This window comes from Myotis lucifugus, unplaced genomic scaffold (assembly GCF_000147115.1).
Source record: "Myotis lucifugus unplaced genomic scaffold, Myoluc2.0 scaffold_32, whole genome shotgun sequence".
Taxonomy (NCBI): Eukaryota; Metazoa; Chordata; class Mammalia; order Chiroptera; family Vespertilionidae; genus Myotis; species Myotis lucifugus.
In genome coordinates, this window is record NW_005871080.1 from 6,994,956 (window position 1) to 7,015,248 (window position 20,293).

The window sequence follows — 20,293 nt, forward strand, 5'->3', positions numbered from 1 at the left end:
CCAGGAGAGGGATTGCTGGGTCATATGGTAGCTCTATTCTTTATTTTTGGAGGACTCACCAGAACTGTCTTTAAGCATTTTTTTTTTTGGTACTTCGGGCTTAGGTAAAAGTGAAGAGCAGTGTGAGTAAACAAATCATCCTACAGTGCTTATATCATCTCCTGCCCTCACTTACTAATACATGGCTAAGAACAAACTCCCACACCTTCTTAGTTAGTTAGTCTAGGTCTTTTATAATTTAAACAAGACACCAGGTGAATCCTGACTAGTTTACTCTAACAACTTAATTAAATATTGAAGAAAGCAGTTAGTGCATGCAGTGGTACGGGGAAACCAATTGCAGGGAGCCGGCCAGAGAAGGTAGTTGGTCTAAATTAAGTATTGGAAACCTCCTTGGTTTCTGTTTCCCTGTGACACAGACCAGCCATTTAACTTGCCCAGAAGTAAATTTTGAGAAATTATGGGAGGAAGTTGAGGTAGGATGCAGAAGGAAAATAAGCAGGGATTTAATATATATATATTCATATATATTTATAGTAAACATAGAACTTGCAAATAAAATGGAAGCTGGTTTTCAGCCTTAGTATTTCTCAGTCTGAAGTGAGGACTTACAGCTGTTAAGGCTGCTCATCCTTGACTTATCATACGCAGTCAATTGAGAAGTGACTAATAGAATTTTAACCGAGCTGTCAAATCTGACATCATATGATCGGTTCTTCATTTGTACTTTCACACTATCCATTCTCAGTTTCTAAAAACAAATAACAAGAAACATGAACTTTTTGCATAATTTCTCACATTTCAGATCTGATACCCTTTTCTGTAACTCATGACTCTTTTATCTTTTTTTTTCTTTGACAACATAAGATCCTTGGGTAACGTTTGGAAGATTTTCATTAGGGTGTGACTGCATATGCTGTCCCAAAGACAAAATCGTTCATAAGAATTTGCTGCAGATGACCATTTCTAGAATATGTCAATATATCAATATTAATAAATGTTTAAAGTGATGTGCTTCTGGCCTCTCTTAAGTGACCTTTTGCTTAATTTGTTAAACAAAACATGTGCTCCGTTTTTAGGCTCCATTGCAGTGGAGGCATTTTCAGAACATGGGCCCTGGATTTCGAATCTGTTTTTGGAGATGTTAGAACTTTGCTACCCACAGTGCGGTCTGCGAAGCAGCAGCACTGGCATCCCCTGGCAGCTGAAAGAAATGCAGAATTTCAGCTTCAACCAAGAGCTACTAAACTAAAATTTGTACTTTCAGTAGATCCCTGGGTGATTCACATGTTCATTAAAGTTTAGGCAGCATTGTCGTAGGATATATAGTAGGACACTGAATGTGACGTTGACTAAATGCTTAATATGAAATGTGGGGAAATGTTCATGAGAGACATAATCCATGAAAATGAGAACAGAGCAGCAAAATGGTGAAATATGTTGAATACCATCAAAAAAGATGGAATCCTTCCTGCACTCCAGCATAAAATCCTACATAATAAAAGGGTAATATGCAAATAGAACAAACGGCAGAACAACCGAACAACCCATTAAAGCGTAATATGCTAATGATATGCTAAGGCTGCTCAACAGCTCACTATGATGTGCACTGACCACCAAGGGGCAGACAGTCAACTGGTCAACCATTCACTATGGTGTGCAGATGCTCCACAGGTAGGTTAACTTGCTGCTGGGGTCCGGCCGATCGGGACTGAGCGAGATGGGCCGGACATGTCCTGCCAGACATGTCCTGGAGCCCTCCTGCAGTTCCTCCGGTGGGGTCCCTCAGCCTGGCCTGTGCCCTCTTGTAATCTGAAACCCCTCAGGGGATGTCGGAGAGTGGGTTTCAGCCCGGTCCTGCAGGCCACTTCCCTTGGGAGGGTACCAGATGCAGGGCTCATGGCTGGCAAGTGCTGCTGTGGCACCGTGAGCCTCTCCTGATCAAGACTGATTGGGCGCGAGCTCGCAGCAGGCAGAGTGGGGCTGGGATGAGCGGAAGCGGCAGGTAGGAGCTGCAGGTGGCCTTGGACTGCGGTTTCGGCTCGATCCCTGCAGGCCACCCAGAGGGACCCCACCCGTGCACAAATTCGTGTGCACCGGGCCTCTAGTATAAAAATGTTATGCTATCTTGGGGTCACTTTTTATTGTATTTATATGTTAGGAAGCTTTTAGATATCTATTGTCTAAAATAAAACACTCTAATAAAACAGTATTTCCATAACAACTTTACATATAAATGAGGCATTCTTACTGAAATTCTACAGCTTACTCTTTCTATCTTAAATACTGTGCTATTTTACCTTAATTGTGGTCATTAATCAACTTCATCACAGAAGACCATAAGGAGAACTTAGGTGAAGTTGAAAGGAAATGCTGCAATAAAGAATTTCTATTTCCCCAAACTGACAAATATAGGATGGGGCAAAAGTAGGTGTACAGTTATGCGTATGGAAAATAATACAATAATTAATAAATGATTATATAAGGATAAACTGTTTCATGTACTCACAACTGTAAACCTACTTTTGCCCCATCCTGTATATATAGTTTTGCTTGCAGAATATTGTTTTCTATTTTACCAAATTAGTGTGTGTGTGTGTGTGTGTGTGTGTGTGTGTGTGTGTGTATGTGTTTGAACATACGTGCACACAAGTCTGCAAAGGTCCACCTTCAATAGGGTTTCAGCCACTTACATGTGGTAAAGGTATTGAACTAATGAAAGGACTGTTTAAAATGTACTTACAGAATAAATAAGTATTATCTTTAAAAATGTGCTTTTGGGAATAATTCATTTTCATGTACCTGTTCAAAGTTATGTAGGAAAGGCCAATCTCAAAAGCCATGTTATGAATTTAGGGTGAGATTAATAACTGGGTCAGTTCTGTTACCCGATGTCTGATTTCCCATTCTGCATGTTTCTGTTGACCTTTTCCGTCCCTCATCCTTCCTGTTTCAGGTCCAGTTGACCATTTTTCTGTTCATTACCGTGAGCGTAAAAGGTCAGAAAGGGCAGATGCAACAAGAACACATCACTGGTTTTCTTTATAAATATATCTGGAAAAAAAATTGGTGGAAGAGGTGAGACTCACTAAAATTATGCTACAATGCTATTTACTGTAGATAAAAATTTACTGTAAAGCTGACCGGCCTTGGAGTTCCTCAGACAGAATAAAGTGAGGCAGTAAAATAGCCAACCTGGGCATTTGGTTGATATATGAGTTTCATTTATTTTTCCATCTTTTATCATCCTCAGCATGGATCATCAGAAAATTCCTTTTATTGTTGTTCTTTTGCTCTGATTTTTTCCCCCGAGCCAAGAAATTTTGAAGAGGGTTTTGCAATTTTATAAATCATAAGAATTGCCCATCAATATAAGGAAATTCTCCCTATAATCTAAATAACAATTATGACCAGTTCATCACTTTTTCAGACCATTCAGATATCATTTAGTGGATTAATTTCATTAGCATTATTAATGCTGTTACAATTCTGTGTGTTAATGTTTGTGTGTTTCAGTCTCAATCGCATTTTTTTCTGTATTCTCTTTTTTGTTCAGCATCAACGTCTAAATCCAGTAGTATGCTGGGAAAAGAGTAGTTGCTTTATAAAATTTTGAGAAGAGTAGCTACTGCCAATAGATGATGTCCATGAGGAAAGATAAACTTCTTTTGCTGATTCACTATTTAGCAAATACTGTTTATTTAGCGGTTGTTTTAATTGTTCGCATAAACTGGAGAAATTCAGCTCTGTTTAAAACGGGAGAGCCGAGGTGTTATTTAATGAACTGGAGCAGTTACATGAGCGCACTCAAAGGCCCTGTAGTGCTTTCGTACAGTCTCCCAGGGAGAGTCTGGCTGAGTGTTTACTGCTGGCACATTGAACTCAAACTTAAACCTGGCTAAGGCTCGGGCTTTTAAAATATGCAATTGAATCATAAGTGGTATCAATTCTTCCTTTTAGGGATTTGTTTTGCTTCAAAGATTCTGACTTGCCCTGTGTTAGCTCGAGCATGAAGAGGGTATATGAGTGGCAGATGTTAAGTTGTAAAATCTGTGTCTGAAAAACAGAAAGGCAGATAATTGTACCATATGGTATTTGAACCTGTGATGTTGGCATCCTTCATGCTGGGCTCCAATCTGCCAAGAAAACCAGGCCCTGAAGCTTTGCCAAGTAGCAGAAGTAGCAGCACTTTACCAAGAAGAGATAGCAACTGGTATGTGGCGGGTCTGCTTGATCTAGAAGATGCCCAACCAAAGCAGAAATACACCCGTGGTGAGAGACTGATTTAAATAATTAAAGGAAGGGTTTTTGTGCTATGGTTCTGTTGGTTGATCATCAGAAGATTTTGGCTTTACCTTAGCAATGCATGCCATTGGAAACTTGTTTGTATTTACTGAGAACAACCTAGATAACACCATGAGTAAGTATTCTGCCTTCAAGTCAAAGCATGTGGGAACCATGTGCATAGGGAGAATGTGCTGGAAATAGACCACTTTAAGTACAACTGATTGTAGAAATTGTGTTCTGTAAAGTGCATTTCACCTGTTGTTAAAAATTGGGTATTCCCCTTGACCATAAGAGCTGTTTAAGTATTGGCATAGCATGGTTTTACAACCTTGACTTTTAACAGTATTTTCTTCCCTCTTCCTCAAGATCCTTCTGTAATCTACTTCAGAGAGAGAGAAAAAGAGAGAGAGGGAGGGAGAGAGAGAGAAGACAGATAGAAAGAGACATATAATTAGGCTTTATTGCCTTGTTTGTTTCTTTGATACACATGATTGAGGTTGTAATACAATGGATATAGCAGCATATCAAAGTATAGCAGGTTTTAAGATATGAGACCTAAATTCAAATAATAAGATTATAACTCTGTGACCTTGAAGAAGGTATTTATCCTCTGCAATCTTCAATTCCCTCAACTATATAATAGCAATTATAATACCTAATTCAGAATGTTCTTGTAAGGATTTAATAAGATAATGGGTATTATATATGCTTACCACAGAGCATGGAACATAAAAAGTACTCAATAATCAGCACTTATCCTATTAATGCAATGCTACTTTTATAGAATTCAATAAAAACTGTTTGTTTTCATTAAAACTATCATAAAATAATTTTTAGAGTTAACATCATTTTGAATGTCATGAAAAAATTAAATATTTAAGAATATTTTTCATCAATAACATTTTAATTTTGGTCTGAAATATATAATGTATATACTCCGCAGATGACTCAAGGCTGTTATGTTTAAGAATGTCTGTACCAACCTCTGGTCTTTCAATTGAGCTGTTTAACATTCTATCTTTTTCTCAAGTACCAATTGATTTATACAAGCATCACCATGTCTCCCAACATGGTCCTTCCAGTGAAAGATGATTAACTACACTTGCACTACCCTGCCCCTCTCACTGGGAAACCATTTGTATGCTAATCAGGCTTTTTAAACATTGTTTATTTGTTTCACATACAACATAGAATTCTTTTTCAAAATGTGATGCAGTGCTTCAAGGCATATATTTACTCTTCCCTCTTCTCCATTTTTCAGGTATCCATTCCTTCCAAGCAAATATCAGAGGTTTTTTTTGTTTGTTGGTTGGTTTGTTTTTTTCCCAAATGACATAAAAAAAGGAATAACTCCTATTAACTAACTTTTATTTTGGTAAATGCACCAATGGAATCAGAAAATATCATTCTACTCATTGTTTACATATATCACAGTTAATCAGACATTTTTTGTTGTTGTTTTTTAAGTCAGTAATGTTGTCTTAGGTGAGTCCTACAAAATAAGATAAGCTTATTCTCTACTTTGTATGGAGTTGTTTTCATCTTGTCTAAAGTTTGGTGAAGAATTAATTGCATGATAAATGAAGTTTATCACCAGGCCTGCATGGCTCAGTGGTTGAGCATCGAGCTATAAACCAAGAGGTCACAGTTTGATTCCCGGTCAGGGCACATGCCTGGGTTGCGGGCTCAATCTCCAATGTGGGACATGCAGGAGACAGCCAATCAATGATTCTCTCTCATCATTGATGTTTCTATTTCCCTCTCCCTCTCTCTTCCTCTCTGAAATCTATAAAACAAATGAAGCTTGTCATTTAGTATATCCTCAAAGTAGCTCTTCTTCTTTGTTCTGAGGACAGGAACTACAGAGACATGTGTTTACTAGTTTTGGTTTCTAACATACTTAGTTGTCACATGTTGGCTTTGTTACCATTTTTTGAGGGAAAATTAAATAATATTTTTCAAGTGTTTTGGCAATAATTTAAATACTTAGAATTCCTTTGACCTGTGACTTATATCAGTTGGGCAACATACCACCAAAGTCCTCTCTTTCATTAATCACCTGACATTATCCTTTCTTAGGTTTTTAGGTCTTATCCTGGGATCTGTATCTAATCATTTATTATTTTAGCCGATAGGGTAAGAGACTGAAAAAATAATCCTCTTCCTTTACAGATTTCTCAAAAAAAAATCCCTCTTAAGAGTGGCAACAACAATGCCTCCATGTGCACAGCCTGGCTCAGAAGCAATTTCTATTCTAACACATTTGTGGAGTCAAAGATCAGATGACTCTCAGCTGTCCTGACATGTGGGAGAACCAGTAGGCTGCTCTTCCTCACTGCCCCTTAGTTGCAGTAAAACCCCTTTTCTCTGGGAGATGTGTGAATCATCTGAGTTTGGCTTGTCTTTTTCCATTAGGCACCAGTCTTTTAATGTGCTTCCTACCAGGGGTCATATCTGCTTCCAGTTGGGTATGCTTTCCACACTGCCCTGAGCTTCACACAGTAATCAGGAGCTGCCCCTGGGTTACAGTAAAGTAACCCCAGAAGAAGAGAAAAAAAACATTGCCTTTAGAGATGAAGCACTTATAGTCTATCCTGTATTTCAGTATAAAATAGTCCCAAATGGAACATTACACCTTCTGCTCCCTTAGTTATTTTATCTGCAAATTGGGTAAATCTTTTCCTTGCAGAGGAATTTTATGAAATGATTAGTGCATGTGTTTTACCTCTTGAGAATGCAATAGGATTTTTGCACATTGAAAAATAGGCATCTTCTTTCTGGTTCATTGATTTAATACATCACTATTTATTTAAAAAGAGTTGAGAGCCAACTTTAGAAATTAGCACAATTGCCACCAAGAAGTGTGCCATCGGTATCAATGAAGTGCCCCTTTCTCTGAAACAAAAGTGCCTTTGTCTTTTCACTAAAATCTGTCTTTATAGTTAATACATTGTTTGTGTAAGAATCTTACTTAAATGCAAATACATTAACACCTAGCTCTTCAAATTGGCTAGCAAAAAGGAGGAGTGTTTAAAAAAGCATACAGGTGGAAGAAGAGACAAAGAGAGAGTAGGGTAATCGAGCAAGCAAGTAGCATATGATGGATACATGCAGAGGGATAAAGGTGCATTTAAAACATCTAAATAACATCATTTTTAAATCTTCCAAGCTGAGTTTCATCCATTTGCAAGGTTTAATGAATGGCAGTGTTGCAATGGCAGTCACTCATAAAACAGTGATTTTATTTATTTTCTTATCAATTTGCCCTTAAATAGAAGTTCAGGAAGCAAGACAGTTCATGGGCCTGATAAAGTTTTTATTTCTAAAGCTATAATTAATAGCAACAATACTTTTTCAATGTACATATGATGAATTTTATTTGCCAGTTCTTACAGTATTCTAAATGTTTACAGTTTCTGTGGAGGAGAATGTTATTATTTAAACTGTATTTGTTGGATTCAGATGCTGATAGTCAATTAAGTGGACTAAAAAATCACTTGATATATTCTAAAGTTAACAGAAAACATACACAAACACACACACAGAGGAATGTATGGCACTCCATTTTAACATAATATTTCCTGATTTGATCTAGAAAGCTTTAAGTAAAGGACTCTTAACTAACCAGCCACTTATTTATACTCTTAGTATTAGACACAATAGTGACTTTGGTCATAGCAGAATTGCTTTAATATGGCATAATCTTTCTTAGGAAACCAGGAGTGCTTTTCATATATTAAATACATAAATAAAGCTCTATATGTTGGATGCAAGGAATTTTCTTACACTGAGGTTTCTGAAGAGAAAGGGCTAATGATAAAGTATTTTTAAACCTTGGAACAAGTTGTCAAACTGCGAAATCTCCTTCCCTGAGGGTCTTGAAAAATAGGACAGATGTCACAGATGGCTTAAGGGTAGTGCAGCTGGACAAAATCAATCTCTTTTACATCTCTCTCCATTCTTGAAGCTTCGCAACATCCACTTGAAATATGTAAACACACAGCCATTACTAGAACCAGTTTTACACAGAAATTATTTCATCTGAGTGAGTTACTATTCGATTGAATGTACATGTCTCTTTAGAAATTGTTATTCATGTTCCTGTATCCTCAAGTATAATCATCCAGATTAAGAAATTGTTTAAATTAATATTGTGTTATTTAAAAGTTGAAACTCATAAATCCAATTTTAATTTTCTATGAAATACTATAAATTTCTTTCACTTTTTTCCATTTAATTAAAATAGTTTGGTGAAATAGCTCACATGTAAAAGTAAATTGTGCTTGAAAATAAGAACAGGGACTTATAAAATAAAGACAGTGTAGGGAAGTTGTATTATGTTTGCAAATGTATTATGTGATCCAATGTTATCTTTAATATTAATCAGGTACATGATATTAAGTCTCTTTATGTTACATACTAATTTTCCCAAACAACATGCAGTAATTAATGTGTTTCATATGTTTCACAGTTTTCATAAAAGGCATACATTGCTGTGACCATTTTGATTTCTCAGCTGTGAAAATTATAATAGATATTATAATGCAATATTCCCATATACTTAATTACATAATAATTATCTTTTCCTTTAAAAGATGATTGCCCATATTTCCAAGAAATTGCATCTGATTGTGTGGAAATTATTCTTTCAAAAAGGATATAAACATAAAGATAGAAAAATCAAGCATTTGCAATCAAGTTAATGATGCTCCCAGAATCGTAATGTATTACTTAGTTATAATATATTAAAATAATGATTTTAACTTACTTAAGGATAGTTAATTTTGAAGTTAATTTTTCGAAATTCTTAGAATTTATGGGCTCTGCAATTGAATAAATAGAAAATGTCCACAGGAGACAATATTCAAAAACTAAATATTGTAAGGTATTATGTCAATAGAATAGTCTTTATGTTCCTGAGCATTTTTAAAAACCAGGACTAAGCTTTTCTAGAAGCTAAGTTTTAAATAAATTTTCAAATTATAAACAAATCTCAGTCTTCTTTGTGAATTGACAGGTACAATCAAATGAAATCCAAAACTGCATAATTTATAATGTTTGAATTTTGAAAGCATTTCAAAATTCAGTATCTATTTATTTCTACCCTCTGCTTTATAGCGAAGGTTAAGAAAAGTAGATGAGCTTGCAGGCCAAGAACTTAGAGCCACGGAAAAGCACAGTGTAACCAAGCAGCCCATCTTGATAAGCTACAACTTAACATGCGGGATGTGATAGAGTTGATGTGGTAGAGTTAAGGTGGAACGGTTAACTTTGGAGGATGAGTATTGATGCTGGTTCTGCTAAGATACAATGATATAGTGACAAGTGGAAATCTTTTACTATACCTGCCGTTACAGAAGAAAAATGGCCACTCCTTCACAAAATGTACTATCTCAGTTTTCTTTCATCAGAAAAGACATTTGATAAGCTTATGTCTGCCTTTACTACATCTTACTGAACAAAGTAAGATATTTACTCTATGTGTAAAAAATAATTTAAACATTCAAAACATACAGATGAATCACATTACCCTTGCCTTATCCTAGAAGGCTGGTTTGTAAAAAGTTTTAGTTTAAAAATTAATCCTAATTCTACTAATTGGGTAAGGCTCACAAAAATTAATAGATAGATAATGATGGATAGATAGATGATAGATAGATAGATAGATAGATAGATAGATAGATAGATAGATAGATAGATGGATATAGATATATATATATACTATGCTCCTTTATTGATAGAGTTTTAAATTTCCCAATGAAGATTTTCTTTCTTCAGTGAATTACTATATGTCAAATTCTGCTCCCTTGCTCAGGTCACCTAAAATTAGATTTGAGGGACTGGAAATATTTTCTGAGTAGGCATTCCCAAAAATGGAAGTGATATTCTCTCTAGGACTAAGGTATTGTTAAAATTTTGAATTCTTTCTAGTATTTTGAAATTTCTCATATGCTGCCTTTTCCTTTCCTAGATTCCCCCCGTGTCCACATGATTTAGCAATTAAAGAAGTAATTCCAGGTATATGAGGGAGCCTCCAACCCTGCTCCTTGATATGTTCAGATTATGATTTCTGATTTTCAAATGTTCTGAATGCCTAAATGTCTCCATGGGGTGATCATTTATGCAATATTGGCACGTTCTCAGGAATTCCTGCAAGCTCCATTATAACACGGTTCCTCATATCACACAAGTAAAGGGTTAAAAGCAGTGAACAGATTGCATCATCTCTCCATTTACAGGATAGACTAAAGGAGCCCCATGAGAAAGTACAAGTCTTTACTTCACAAACAATATTTGGGAATTAAGAATGGATAGTTCCTCAAAGCAATAAATACTTTTATTGTCTGGCTTCTGGGAGATTTTAGTTGAAACAGTCATTACTATTTCTCAACCCACCTCTATTTCCATTTTCCAGAAAGAACAACAAAATACTGGTTTGAGCTGAGTTTTCCAACTGAAGAGTCCTAGCACTGGTCAAAGGGGTTTAAGAAATTGATTTTCTAATTTTGAGGTTAATTCCTAAGACCTGGGCCAGCCTCTACAACTAATTTCTGCTATTTATTCAGTGTAACCCACAAATATCATCATTGCCTTATGTGCTTTAATATGAAGAAGTGGGGAGGACTCCTTAAGGTACAATTCATGAAACCATGGCCCAGCTATCTTATTGGTTTATCCAGTGATGATGAAAACCAAGATGAAAGAATATTAAAGATGGCCCTGAGTAGTTTGGCTCAGTTGGTTGGGTGTCGTCCCATGCACCAAAAAGTTACCAGTTTGATTCCTGGTCAGGGCACATGCTGGAGTTGCAGGCTCGATCCCAGTAGGGGGTGTATAGGAGGCATCCCCTTGATTTTTTTTCTCTCTTTCTCCCTCTCCCCTCGGTCTCTCTAAAATTAATTTTTAAAAATCTTTAAAAAATACCAAAGATGGAGGAGACTATAGTGGTTAGTCCATAAAGAAACCAATTAGCCCTAACCGGTTTGACTCAGTGGATAGAGAGTGTCGGCCTGTGGACTGAAGGGTCCCGGGTTCGATTCCGGTCAAGGGCATGTACCTTGGCTGCGGCACATCCCCAGTAGGAGGTGTGCAAGAGGCAGCTGATCGATGTTTCTCTCTCATCTATGTTTCTAACTCTCTATCCCTCTCCCTTCCTCTCTGTAAAAAATCAATAAAATATATTTTTTTTAAAAAACCCAATTAACTGTTTTATTCTTTCAAACAAATTTCTCTTATTTCCCAAATTCTTAGCCCTGGAACAATTTAATAGACCTATAGTGCCCCTGAGAAATCCCAATATTTTTTCCTGTTTTCTCAAAAAATGTAAGTAGATGAGCCTTTCTTCTGAAGACCAGATGTGTATTTCATTCCTTCTGTCATACTCATCACTTACCTGACAGTCTTAACGAAAAATCACACTTTTATTGGTGCCAACATATGTACCACTTTTTTTTTTAAGTACTATTGAGCCACTTTTGGTCTCTAACCATAAAATCTCTAAAATTTCTCAGGTTTATGAAGTATTCTTTGTGTGGGTTATCTTGTTTTGTTTTCAAAGATCTCAATATATCTGGCCTAAATACTACTTGACATTTATGCAAAGATGAATGTTTTTAAAGTTTTAGGAATCAGCCAGTAAATTTTAAGAAGTATTTTGTGCTGGTCATAGAAGTTTATACCTTGTCAAAACTAATTCATGCTGTTTAATTTTATTTTTAAAATGGATTTTTGTTGCCCAACCTGCATGGCTCAGTGGTTGAGTGTCAACTTATTAACCAGGAAATTATGGTTTGATTCCCGGTCAGGGCACAAGTCCAGGTTGATTCTCAGTATGGGGTGTGCAGCAGACAGCCGATCAATGATTCTCTCTTATCGTTGATGTTTCCATCTCTCTCTCCCTCTCCATTCCTCTCTGAAATCAATAAAAATATATTTAAAAATAAATAAATAAAATGGATTTATGTTAATCTTATAAATACAAGTTTCAATAGCTCAAAATCCTCAGTGAAAATAGTGTCACATTTTGCCCTGGCTAGTGTGGATCAGAGGTTAGAACATTGTCCAAAGAGTGGTAGGTTCAATTCCCAGTCAGGGCACATACCCAGATTGTGGGTTTGATCCTCTGGTCTGGTCAGGGCATGCTCATGATGTTTCTCTTTCACATTGATGTTTCTCTTTCTTTCTCTCCCTCTCCCTCCCTCCCTCTCCCTCCCTCTCTCTCTAAAATCTATAAATACATATCCTCAGGTGAGGATTAAAATACAAAGAAAAGAGTTTCACTTTTCTTCTTATAAATTTGATTTAATTTGTGTTTTTTGTAATTAGTCGTATATGGAAACAAATGATTATATTTTAAGATATTGATACTCAAGTTATAGAGACATGTTACAGTAAAACGAGTTGTGCATGTGTGGAAGCAGGTGTTGGACAAAACTAACAGCCTTTTACGGCAACAATTGTATAAATACACATGAAACAATAGAGAGGTGTCTGTTAGTGGCAACGCTTCAGCTAGTGAAGCTCCATCATAAAAATTGTTTACATCCTCAAACACAAAACGTTGAAAACTTTCTTACCATCAAACACAATCACGTGTACCTGTAATGCATATTTGATAAGGCATTTCAAAAAAAGACATCTTACTTTTCGCAATTCCAGCTTATATTATTTTTTCTTGTGTAGTACTTTTGTATTCCTCTTTTCTTCATTTTCTAATTCTTCTGCAATTCTCATAACTTTGCATATCCTAGATAGTATGTTAGATAGGTCTTTTTATTACTTCTGAGCTGTGTTTTTTTTTTCCTTTTGGGGCTTGCAACAGAAAAAAAAAACACAGTTATGAGATACAAGTGTTTACAAAAGACAACTCATCTTCTTGGAACATTCTTAATTTAACTATGATAATAGCAAACGCTTAGTGATTGCCAGGAAAAATACTGAGAGCTTTTGATGTAATCCTTCCAACACCCTGCTGAAGCACAGAGAGGATATATATGTTGCTCAAGTTACTCAGTTTGCAAATGATGGGACCAGGAATTGGACTCAGGAATCTGGCTCCAGTCTGTTAATCACTCCAGGATACTGCATTTATTTACATGATTAACACATATTGAATCTGAATTCCTACTCTGAGCCTGCATCTCACAGTGCTCAGTGCTTTGCTATCAATAACTTTTGACATTCATAACAACCCCACAAAGTAGACTCAGTTGATAGTTCCATTTACATATGAGAAACCTAATGCTTAGTTGATTAAATTAATGGCCCATGGGTATTGCTACAACTGTATGCGGTTAAAGCTTAAATGTGTCTGACTATAGAGTGAGCTGTTGCCATAATCAGTGTCAGATTAATGCATAATTGTAGTCATTTTGGTATGACTGCCCTTTGGATTTGAGAGAGCTGAGCAAGATTAAGGACCATTATGGGGAATTTAAGGAGTGCCTACAGAAGAAGTATAGATAGGACTTGGGAATTAGACACAACAATATACCTAAGACTTGGATGTTTGATGAAGATTTGGAATTGGTGAACTTCGAGGAAAGACTCTGTGTTCTGACTTTAGTTTGTCTTTAAAAGCACAAAGGGTGATTATATAAAACACAGTTACCAACAGCAGGTGAACTCAGGAGTATGTCCTGTCCATCATTGCCTCCTCATTCTTCAGCAAATTCTATTGCATTATAGTTGCTCAGTGATTTATTTAAACAAAATAATCCATATGTAAATATGTATATAACTAGCTAGTCTTCATATTCCAGATTAAAAATAAAATCACATTTAGGTTGCCACAAATTCATTTAAATTCCACAAATATGTTTTTGTTCATGTTACTTGATATAATTTTAACAAGAACCCTGTCAAGAAGTTGTCCTTATGTGTATTTCACAGTTTAGGGAATTGAGATTTACAGAATTTAAGTGCCTTTTCCGCCTGTCTAAGGATAAGAGAACAATGACTCAAAGCAACCCACAGGTTTCAATTCACGCTACTTTGAGGGTTGAAAGAATATTTGTGTTCTTAACACATTCTTTGAAAACAAAACTCAAATCTGTATTTCCTCTGCAGCTTTTTAAAATTAGGTTTTTAAGCACTTAGGCTAATTTCAATGCCTGTCAGGTTTAGAGCTGTTCTCCAGTACAATTTCTATAGTTTTGTTTTGTAAGTTAATTCTAGTAATTTTTCTGTTCTTAACAATTTTAGTGTTTTTTTTTAAAAAAGCAAAGCTAATCAACATCAATCTGACCCTTTTTATACTGTTTTCAGGTCCTGAAGAGGTAGAAATCAAGTGTCCCCTGAATCACATCGCTTGCCCTGGTGCCCGCAAATGTGTTCACTTGTCCCAGCTGTGCGACGGCGTCTTGGACTGCTCAGATGGGTACGATGAAGGAGCGCAGTGCCGGGGTGAGTCCTTGTGCAATTGCAATACTAAATTTTTCATAGTTTTAATGAAAGTTCAAAGAAAACCTGCCTTTTTTTCAACCATAACCATATCAGTTATTGAGAAAACATAAATGTCATTGCCAGACACACTCAATATGCATTTCAAAGCTGTATATATTGTGTTTTACTGAAAAGTGCCGTTAGGGGCAAAACCACACTTAGACTTTGAAGTCGGGCTCTTAAATGATTATGTATTTCATGGAAAAGTATACTTTTGAGCAAAGGGCAGATAGGGAGTCTCTGTCACAGTACAATGATACGGTAGCGTGGTGCATGCTTCTTTCTCTGAACCTTTGCTTAAACAAAGAGTATTTGAAGCAAATCCTCCGCAACAAATATATCACTAGCATGTGTTCATGGGATATTTTCCCTGAATATTATTTCTCTGAAGTTATACCAACTTTCTTGTAATTTAAAAAAAAATAAACATCTAAATTCTACAGCAGTAAAAGGTTTGTTGATACTAGTATATTAATGATAGGAGGGAGAAGTAATAAAAAATCTCAAAGTTAATGAAAAGTAATGAAAATTGCAAATGGCACATTCTAGTAACATTGGTTAGGGAGAGGGCATGAAATGTGAGAGGAGGAAAAGCAAAAAGTCCAGGATTAAAGATCTGGAAACAGAATCAAGGTATTCATCAAGGGAATCAGGCCGCTAGAGGGAGCCAGGAAAGAAATCACTGAAACACAAGTCTCAACAGTTTCTCACTGGCTGAGGGTAACACAAAGGTTATTTATTGAAGCCGATGTCAAAGCGAAACCTATCTTTCATGCTGAGGAGAGTCCGATGGTAAGGAAAAGAAGGAACTGTAGAAAACTCGAGATGCACGCCTGGCTGTGGACAGATTCACAAAAGCTAGTAATTGCTGCCATGTGAAAAAAGGTCGTAGGTCACCAAAAGTTCCAATTTTTCAGCAGGACCTCCATTTCTGCCTGTGTTTAAAGTGTTCAAAGTCAGCTACTGCTTTTTAAAACATTGTACAGTCCACAGTGTACAGGCCTGACAGGTCTTACTGGCTATCAGTCCCCCAACTCCGGACTGAAGGAAACTGAATTCAAGATCAGGGAGGGAGAGCTGCATCGGTAAAAGAGTAAATATTGGGAAGGTATCCAATGTGCTGAGGATGCTGAGGGACCACAGATCCACTGGGGCACTCAGTCTTTTCTTTCTTCCCAAAGGGACATCCAATTACTCTGTTCTGTGGACAGATTCATACTGAGAAGTTAAAGGCCTTTCTTCTTGGACCGAGTTGCCTTTCCTAGCCTTGTACTCTGACCTAGTCCCATAAGGAGCCAGCAGATTCCTAGTTTCAGTTATGAACACATATGTAATAATAATTAATAAGATATTTTATTTTTATTTAAAGGCTTTGTGACATGTATTCTTTTTTATAATTGTATATTAATGAGAATTATATTAACGGAAAGTAAAGTACTGAATTACAAAGTAATAGGTGTAAAAGAGTTTAATTTTCCTTTCTGAAATTAATTGTATTTTCTAGAGCTTAATTCTATCTACTTCAGTTATAATCCCAGCTTCTTATTATATTTAAAAAAATATTTCAGGCAGACATGTGTGACTAAGTGTCTAACAGTGAAATCATGACATTGCCAAATACTCCCTTGGAGGTGGTTACACAAATTTGAATATCTTAAACATTTTCAGTGCTGTGGATTATATGAAAATATATATGAGTTCTCTAATGAAATTTATGGTTGTGATCTAATCAATCTAATTAGATATATCTAATAAATGACATGTTAATGGTAAACCAGGGAATTCAACAAAAATATAATGCATTTGAACAAAAATTAAATGATATCAAATTTATCTTGATTTTTGAAAAGATCAGCATATACTCCAAACTGAGAAAGAATTAGAGTATATGCTGTAGTTGTTTATATTTCAAACTTTTTTCCTCTTCCAATTTACATTTTGTAATTGTTCCAAGTTTCCTATCTTTATCACAAATGACAGTCTTTTTCTTTTATAATTTACCACTAGGAATCTGACTATATTAGTACTACTCTCGCCTTTAAAGTCAGCTACTTTATTCACCAAATAAAGTATTTTGAAACACCTAAATAATATGTTATAAACCGTGACGGACTTAAAAATAACAAGAATAATGTTAAAAAAAAGAAAGAAAAAAGAAAAGAAATAACATAAAGTATATTTGGATTTCTACATGTATTTACCAAAGGATTTTTCACCTAATTCTTGGGACTGGTACAATTAGAGTGGTAAAATCCAGATTACTGAATAGATATAGTCATTTCAGACTTAGTGGTTTAATAAACTATTTCTGCATTGAGGAAAGAAAATTAGAAATATGTTTGCTTCCTGGCATTGGAGAGTGCTCCTAACACTTGGACAAAAAATTAAAAAAAAATAATTTTGGGCAGCACCAGATTTATCACATGTATATGGTTTGTGTTTAAATGAAGGAAGATGACTGACTATAGGCAAAAGTATATCATAGGAATTGAATCCACTTTCCCACCTGCAATTTTCCTTCTAATTTTGGGTCACTCCTAATGAAAAAATGTTTTGTTTTGTTTTTAAACATAATTAGGCATGAGCCTATCAAGTCTCTGAGGAACTTTCTCATCTGCTATCTATAATAATCTATAATAATAAAAGAATAATGTGCTAATTAGACCAGACAGCCGAACGACCTTCCGGCCATCATTCTGGGTGTCCTTCTGGATGAATCCACGGCAGCAGGGCCCAAGGCAGAGGCAGTTAGGGGCAATCAGGCAGGCAAGCAGAGTAGTTAGGGGTGATCAGGCAGGCATGCAGGCAGACTGATTAGGGGGCAATTAGGCAGGTGAGCGGTTAGGAGCCAGTAGTCCTGAATTGTGAAAGGGTGCAGGCCGATCTGAGTGACCTCTCCCCTCCCCTCCCGTGCATGAATTTCATGCACCGAGCCTCTAGTAGACATCTAATAAAGAAAATAAATAGATTAATTCAAACGTTGCATCAGTCTTTAGAAATGTGTTTCCTTTTCAGAATCGTTCTGTCTGAATCACTTTTCTTCCCATTGCTTCCTTTTTGTTTTGTTCTAAACACACACTCTAAGTTATTATACATGAAGTCTAAGATATGATTCAAAGATTGACATATTTTTCTAATAAAGGATTTACATTTGGTTGTATATCTTTATCCTTTAAGAAAATTAATAAGGAGAAATATTTAACATTTTGGAGGTGATATTCTAGTCTTGGGAATGCTTTCTTAGCAACTGAATTGTTTTCTGAATGTTTCCTAGAAAAATCAATTTCTCCCTGGTGAAAGTAATAAAATATATCTATTATTAATGATTTTCTATAGCACTGATATTTTAATCTCCATAATTTAACTCCACTTGAAGAAAAAAAATTGATTTTTGTATATGGGTATACGTATATATAGGAATGTGCTTATAAAATTTTTACAATAAGAATGTTCAAAATCACCACATTATATTTTAGAAAATTGTATCGCTTCCTACATTGTATTTTATATTGGTTGTAATATCACTATATCTAAATTTCATGAGCAATGAAAACACATTTTATGCAGCACAAAGTTCCTTAACACAGAATAGTTCCACAAAAATTCTTACATCCATACAAAGAATGCTGAACAAATTCAACTAACAGAGACTAGATTGACTGAGATGTATCAAGACGTTATTTTAAAAGTTTACATTCATAAGATAATTCATTATGTCAGCGTGTAAAGTGGCTGTGAGCAAGAGAATCCCTCTTTTTATTCACAACCTTACTTTGATCCATTTGTAGTAGAAAATGGTCCTGCAAGGGAATGCCGGTCTCTGTGGTATTGTCTGCTAAAAAAAATATGGGGACTCTTAGGGTCCCTGCAAAAGGGATTCTATCTCCTGTCTCTAGAAACAATGATTACGCAATCTTATGTGATTAATTTCCAGCAAACATCAAAATCCTTGTGAATATAAACGGATAACATGTGTGAAGAGTTCCCTAAGACTGATCAGGGAATAGCACTCTCTGACATATGAGAAGCTTACTACCCATGTGCACAGATATACACAAGCATACATAGATACTGGTCTTTTATGATTTCTCTCTTTTCTATTCTGAGTCTATTCCTAAGTACTTCTGAGTGTATAATATATCTAACTGGTATATTTGATCAGAAACTTAAAGAAAAATAAGATTCTCAGATATCTCATCCAACTCCAGGAAATAATGCACGGTAAGAATTTTTAAAATTACATTTGATTATTTTACTTTACCTGCCAGTTGGGATATAGTTTTCTGATATGTGAAATTATATTTTTTCTCTATTCACCCACGATCGGTTCTAATGTATTTATTTTAGATTCCAGTCATTGTAGTGTATTTGTTCTAATATATGTATTTTAGATATCAACTTGTTGTTTCTTTTATGTTACTATTCTTAAAACTAAAGCCAAACGAGAAAATGCTGAAAATCCTGGAGATAATTTACAAATTAGAGGCTTTCTCAAAATTGATCAAGATAAATGGCAACCTTTATTATTTGTAGTAACTCACTATAGGAAATTAATAATCCTATTTTTGTTTGTTTAAACCTTATGCATTTCAAATAATTCAAAAATTTAATCCAGCACAATTAATTAGATTTAATTAATTTATTTGAGAAGATTGAGTAAATTCAATGAAAGAGTTAGGGGTTAATTCTTAGCTCAAATATTCAGGACTACATTTTTTTCCCCAGAAAGGAAATACTTTATTTTGTGGTGGCTTTTGTTATTATTAAAACACTGATTTCAGATGGAATAATGTTAATTTATAGCTTCCAGGAAGGAAGAAGAGAAGGGAGGGAGGGAGGGAGGGAGGGAGGGAGGGAGGAAGAAAGTTGGTGAAGCTGGTGAAAAAGACAAATTAATTTGAATCACTTGTTTGTACTTTCACTCTCAATTATATCAATGGGTCTTGCTCTGCTCCCATTTTAAAAGTTCCATTGAAAAATACTGCCAATCTCTTTCTAAATTAAAATTAGCTTGTCATGCTAGAGTAGGGAATTTCAGTATGCAGAGTCCAAAAGCAAAGGTATGGGGCAGAAATACAATTGCAGGCAATGTTAGAGAAAGTGTATCTATCAGCAACACAAAGCATAAAAAACACGGAGGGAAATTTCACCAGTGTGCACTTGAGTACTTAGAAACATTGATAAGCCTAGAGCTAGAAAACAAACAACTGGAAGTAGCCTGGAGGACCTTGGTTTGTGGGCTCTGACTAATTTTGACTACTGAAGTTCCTGTAATGTAAGAGTAGATCCTGTTGTATTCTTTTCTTTGGATTGAGTTGTGATAAGGTGATCCGATAGTTTCAAATCTATCTCAGTTCTCAAAGAGATTAGCATTTCCTTTCAAAGAGATTGGTTTAAGTAAAGTTTAGTGAAGGGCTATGACCCTTAACACTGTTGATTTCATAAATTAATGCTTCTCAGAAGCAAAGTCACAATTCCTAGAAAGAATAGATCTTCTGTAACTGTATCACCCCTTTGCAAGGCTGTTACAGATATTGTTTATGTTAACAAGTGACACCTATAT

At 35.5% G+C, this 20,293-nt stretch overlaps 1 protein-coding gene across 1 annotated transcript in view; it reads left to right on the forward strand.

The window, feature by feature from the left end:
• The window catches only part of LRP1B (LDL receptor related protein 1B), a 1,324,618-nt gene that overhangs the window by 273,318 nt on the left and 1,031,007 nt on the right, over positions 1 to 20,293 (forward strand). The window contains exon 3 of the mRNA XM_023752441.1: positions 14,554 to 14,691. Within this exon, the coding sequence (XP_023608209.1) occupies positions 14,554 to 14,691 (138 nt within the window). The remainder of the gene's footprint in view (positions 1 to 14,553; positions 14,692 to 20,293) is intronic.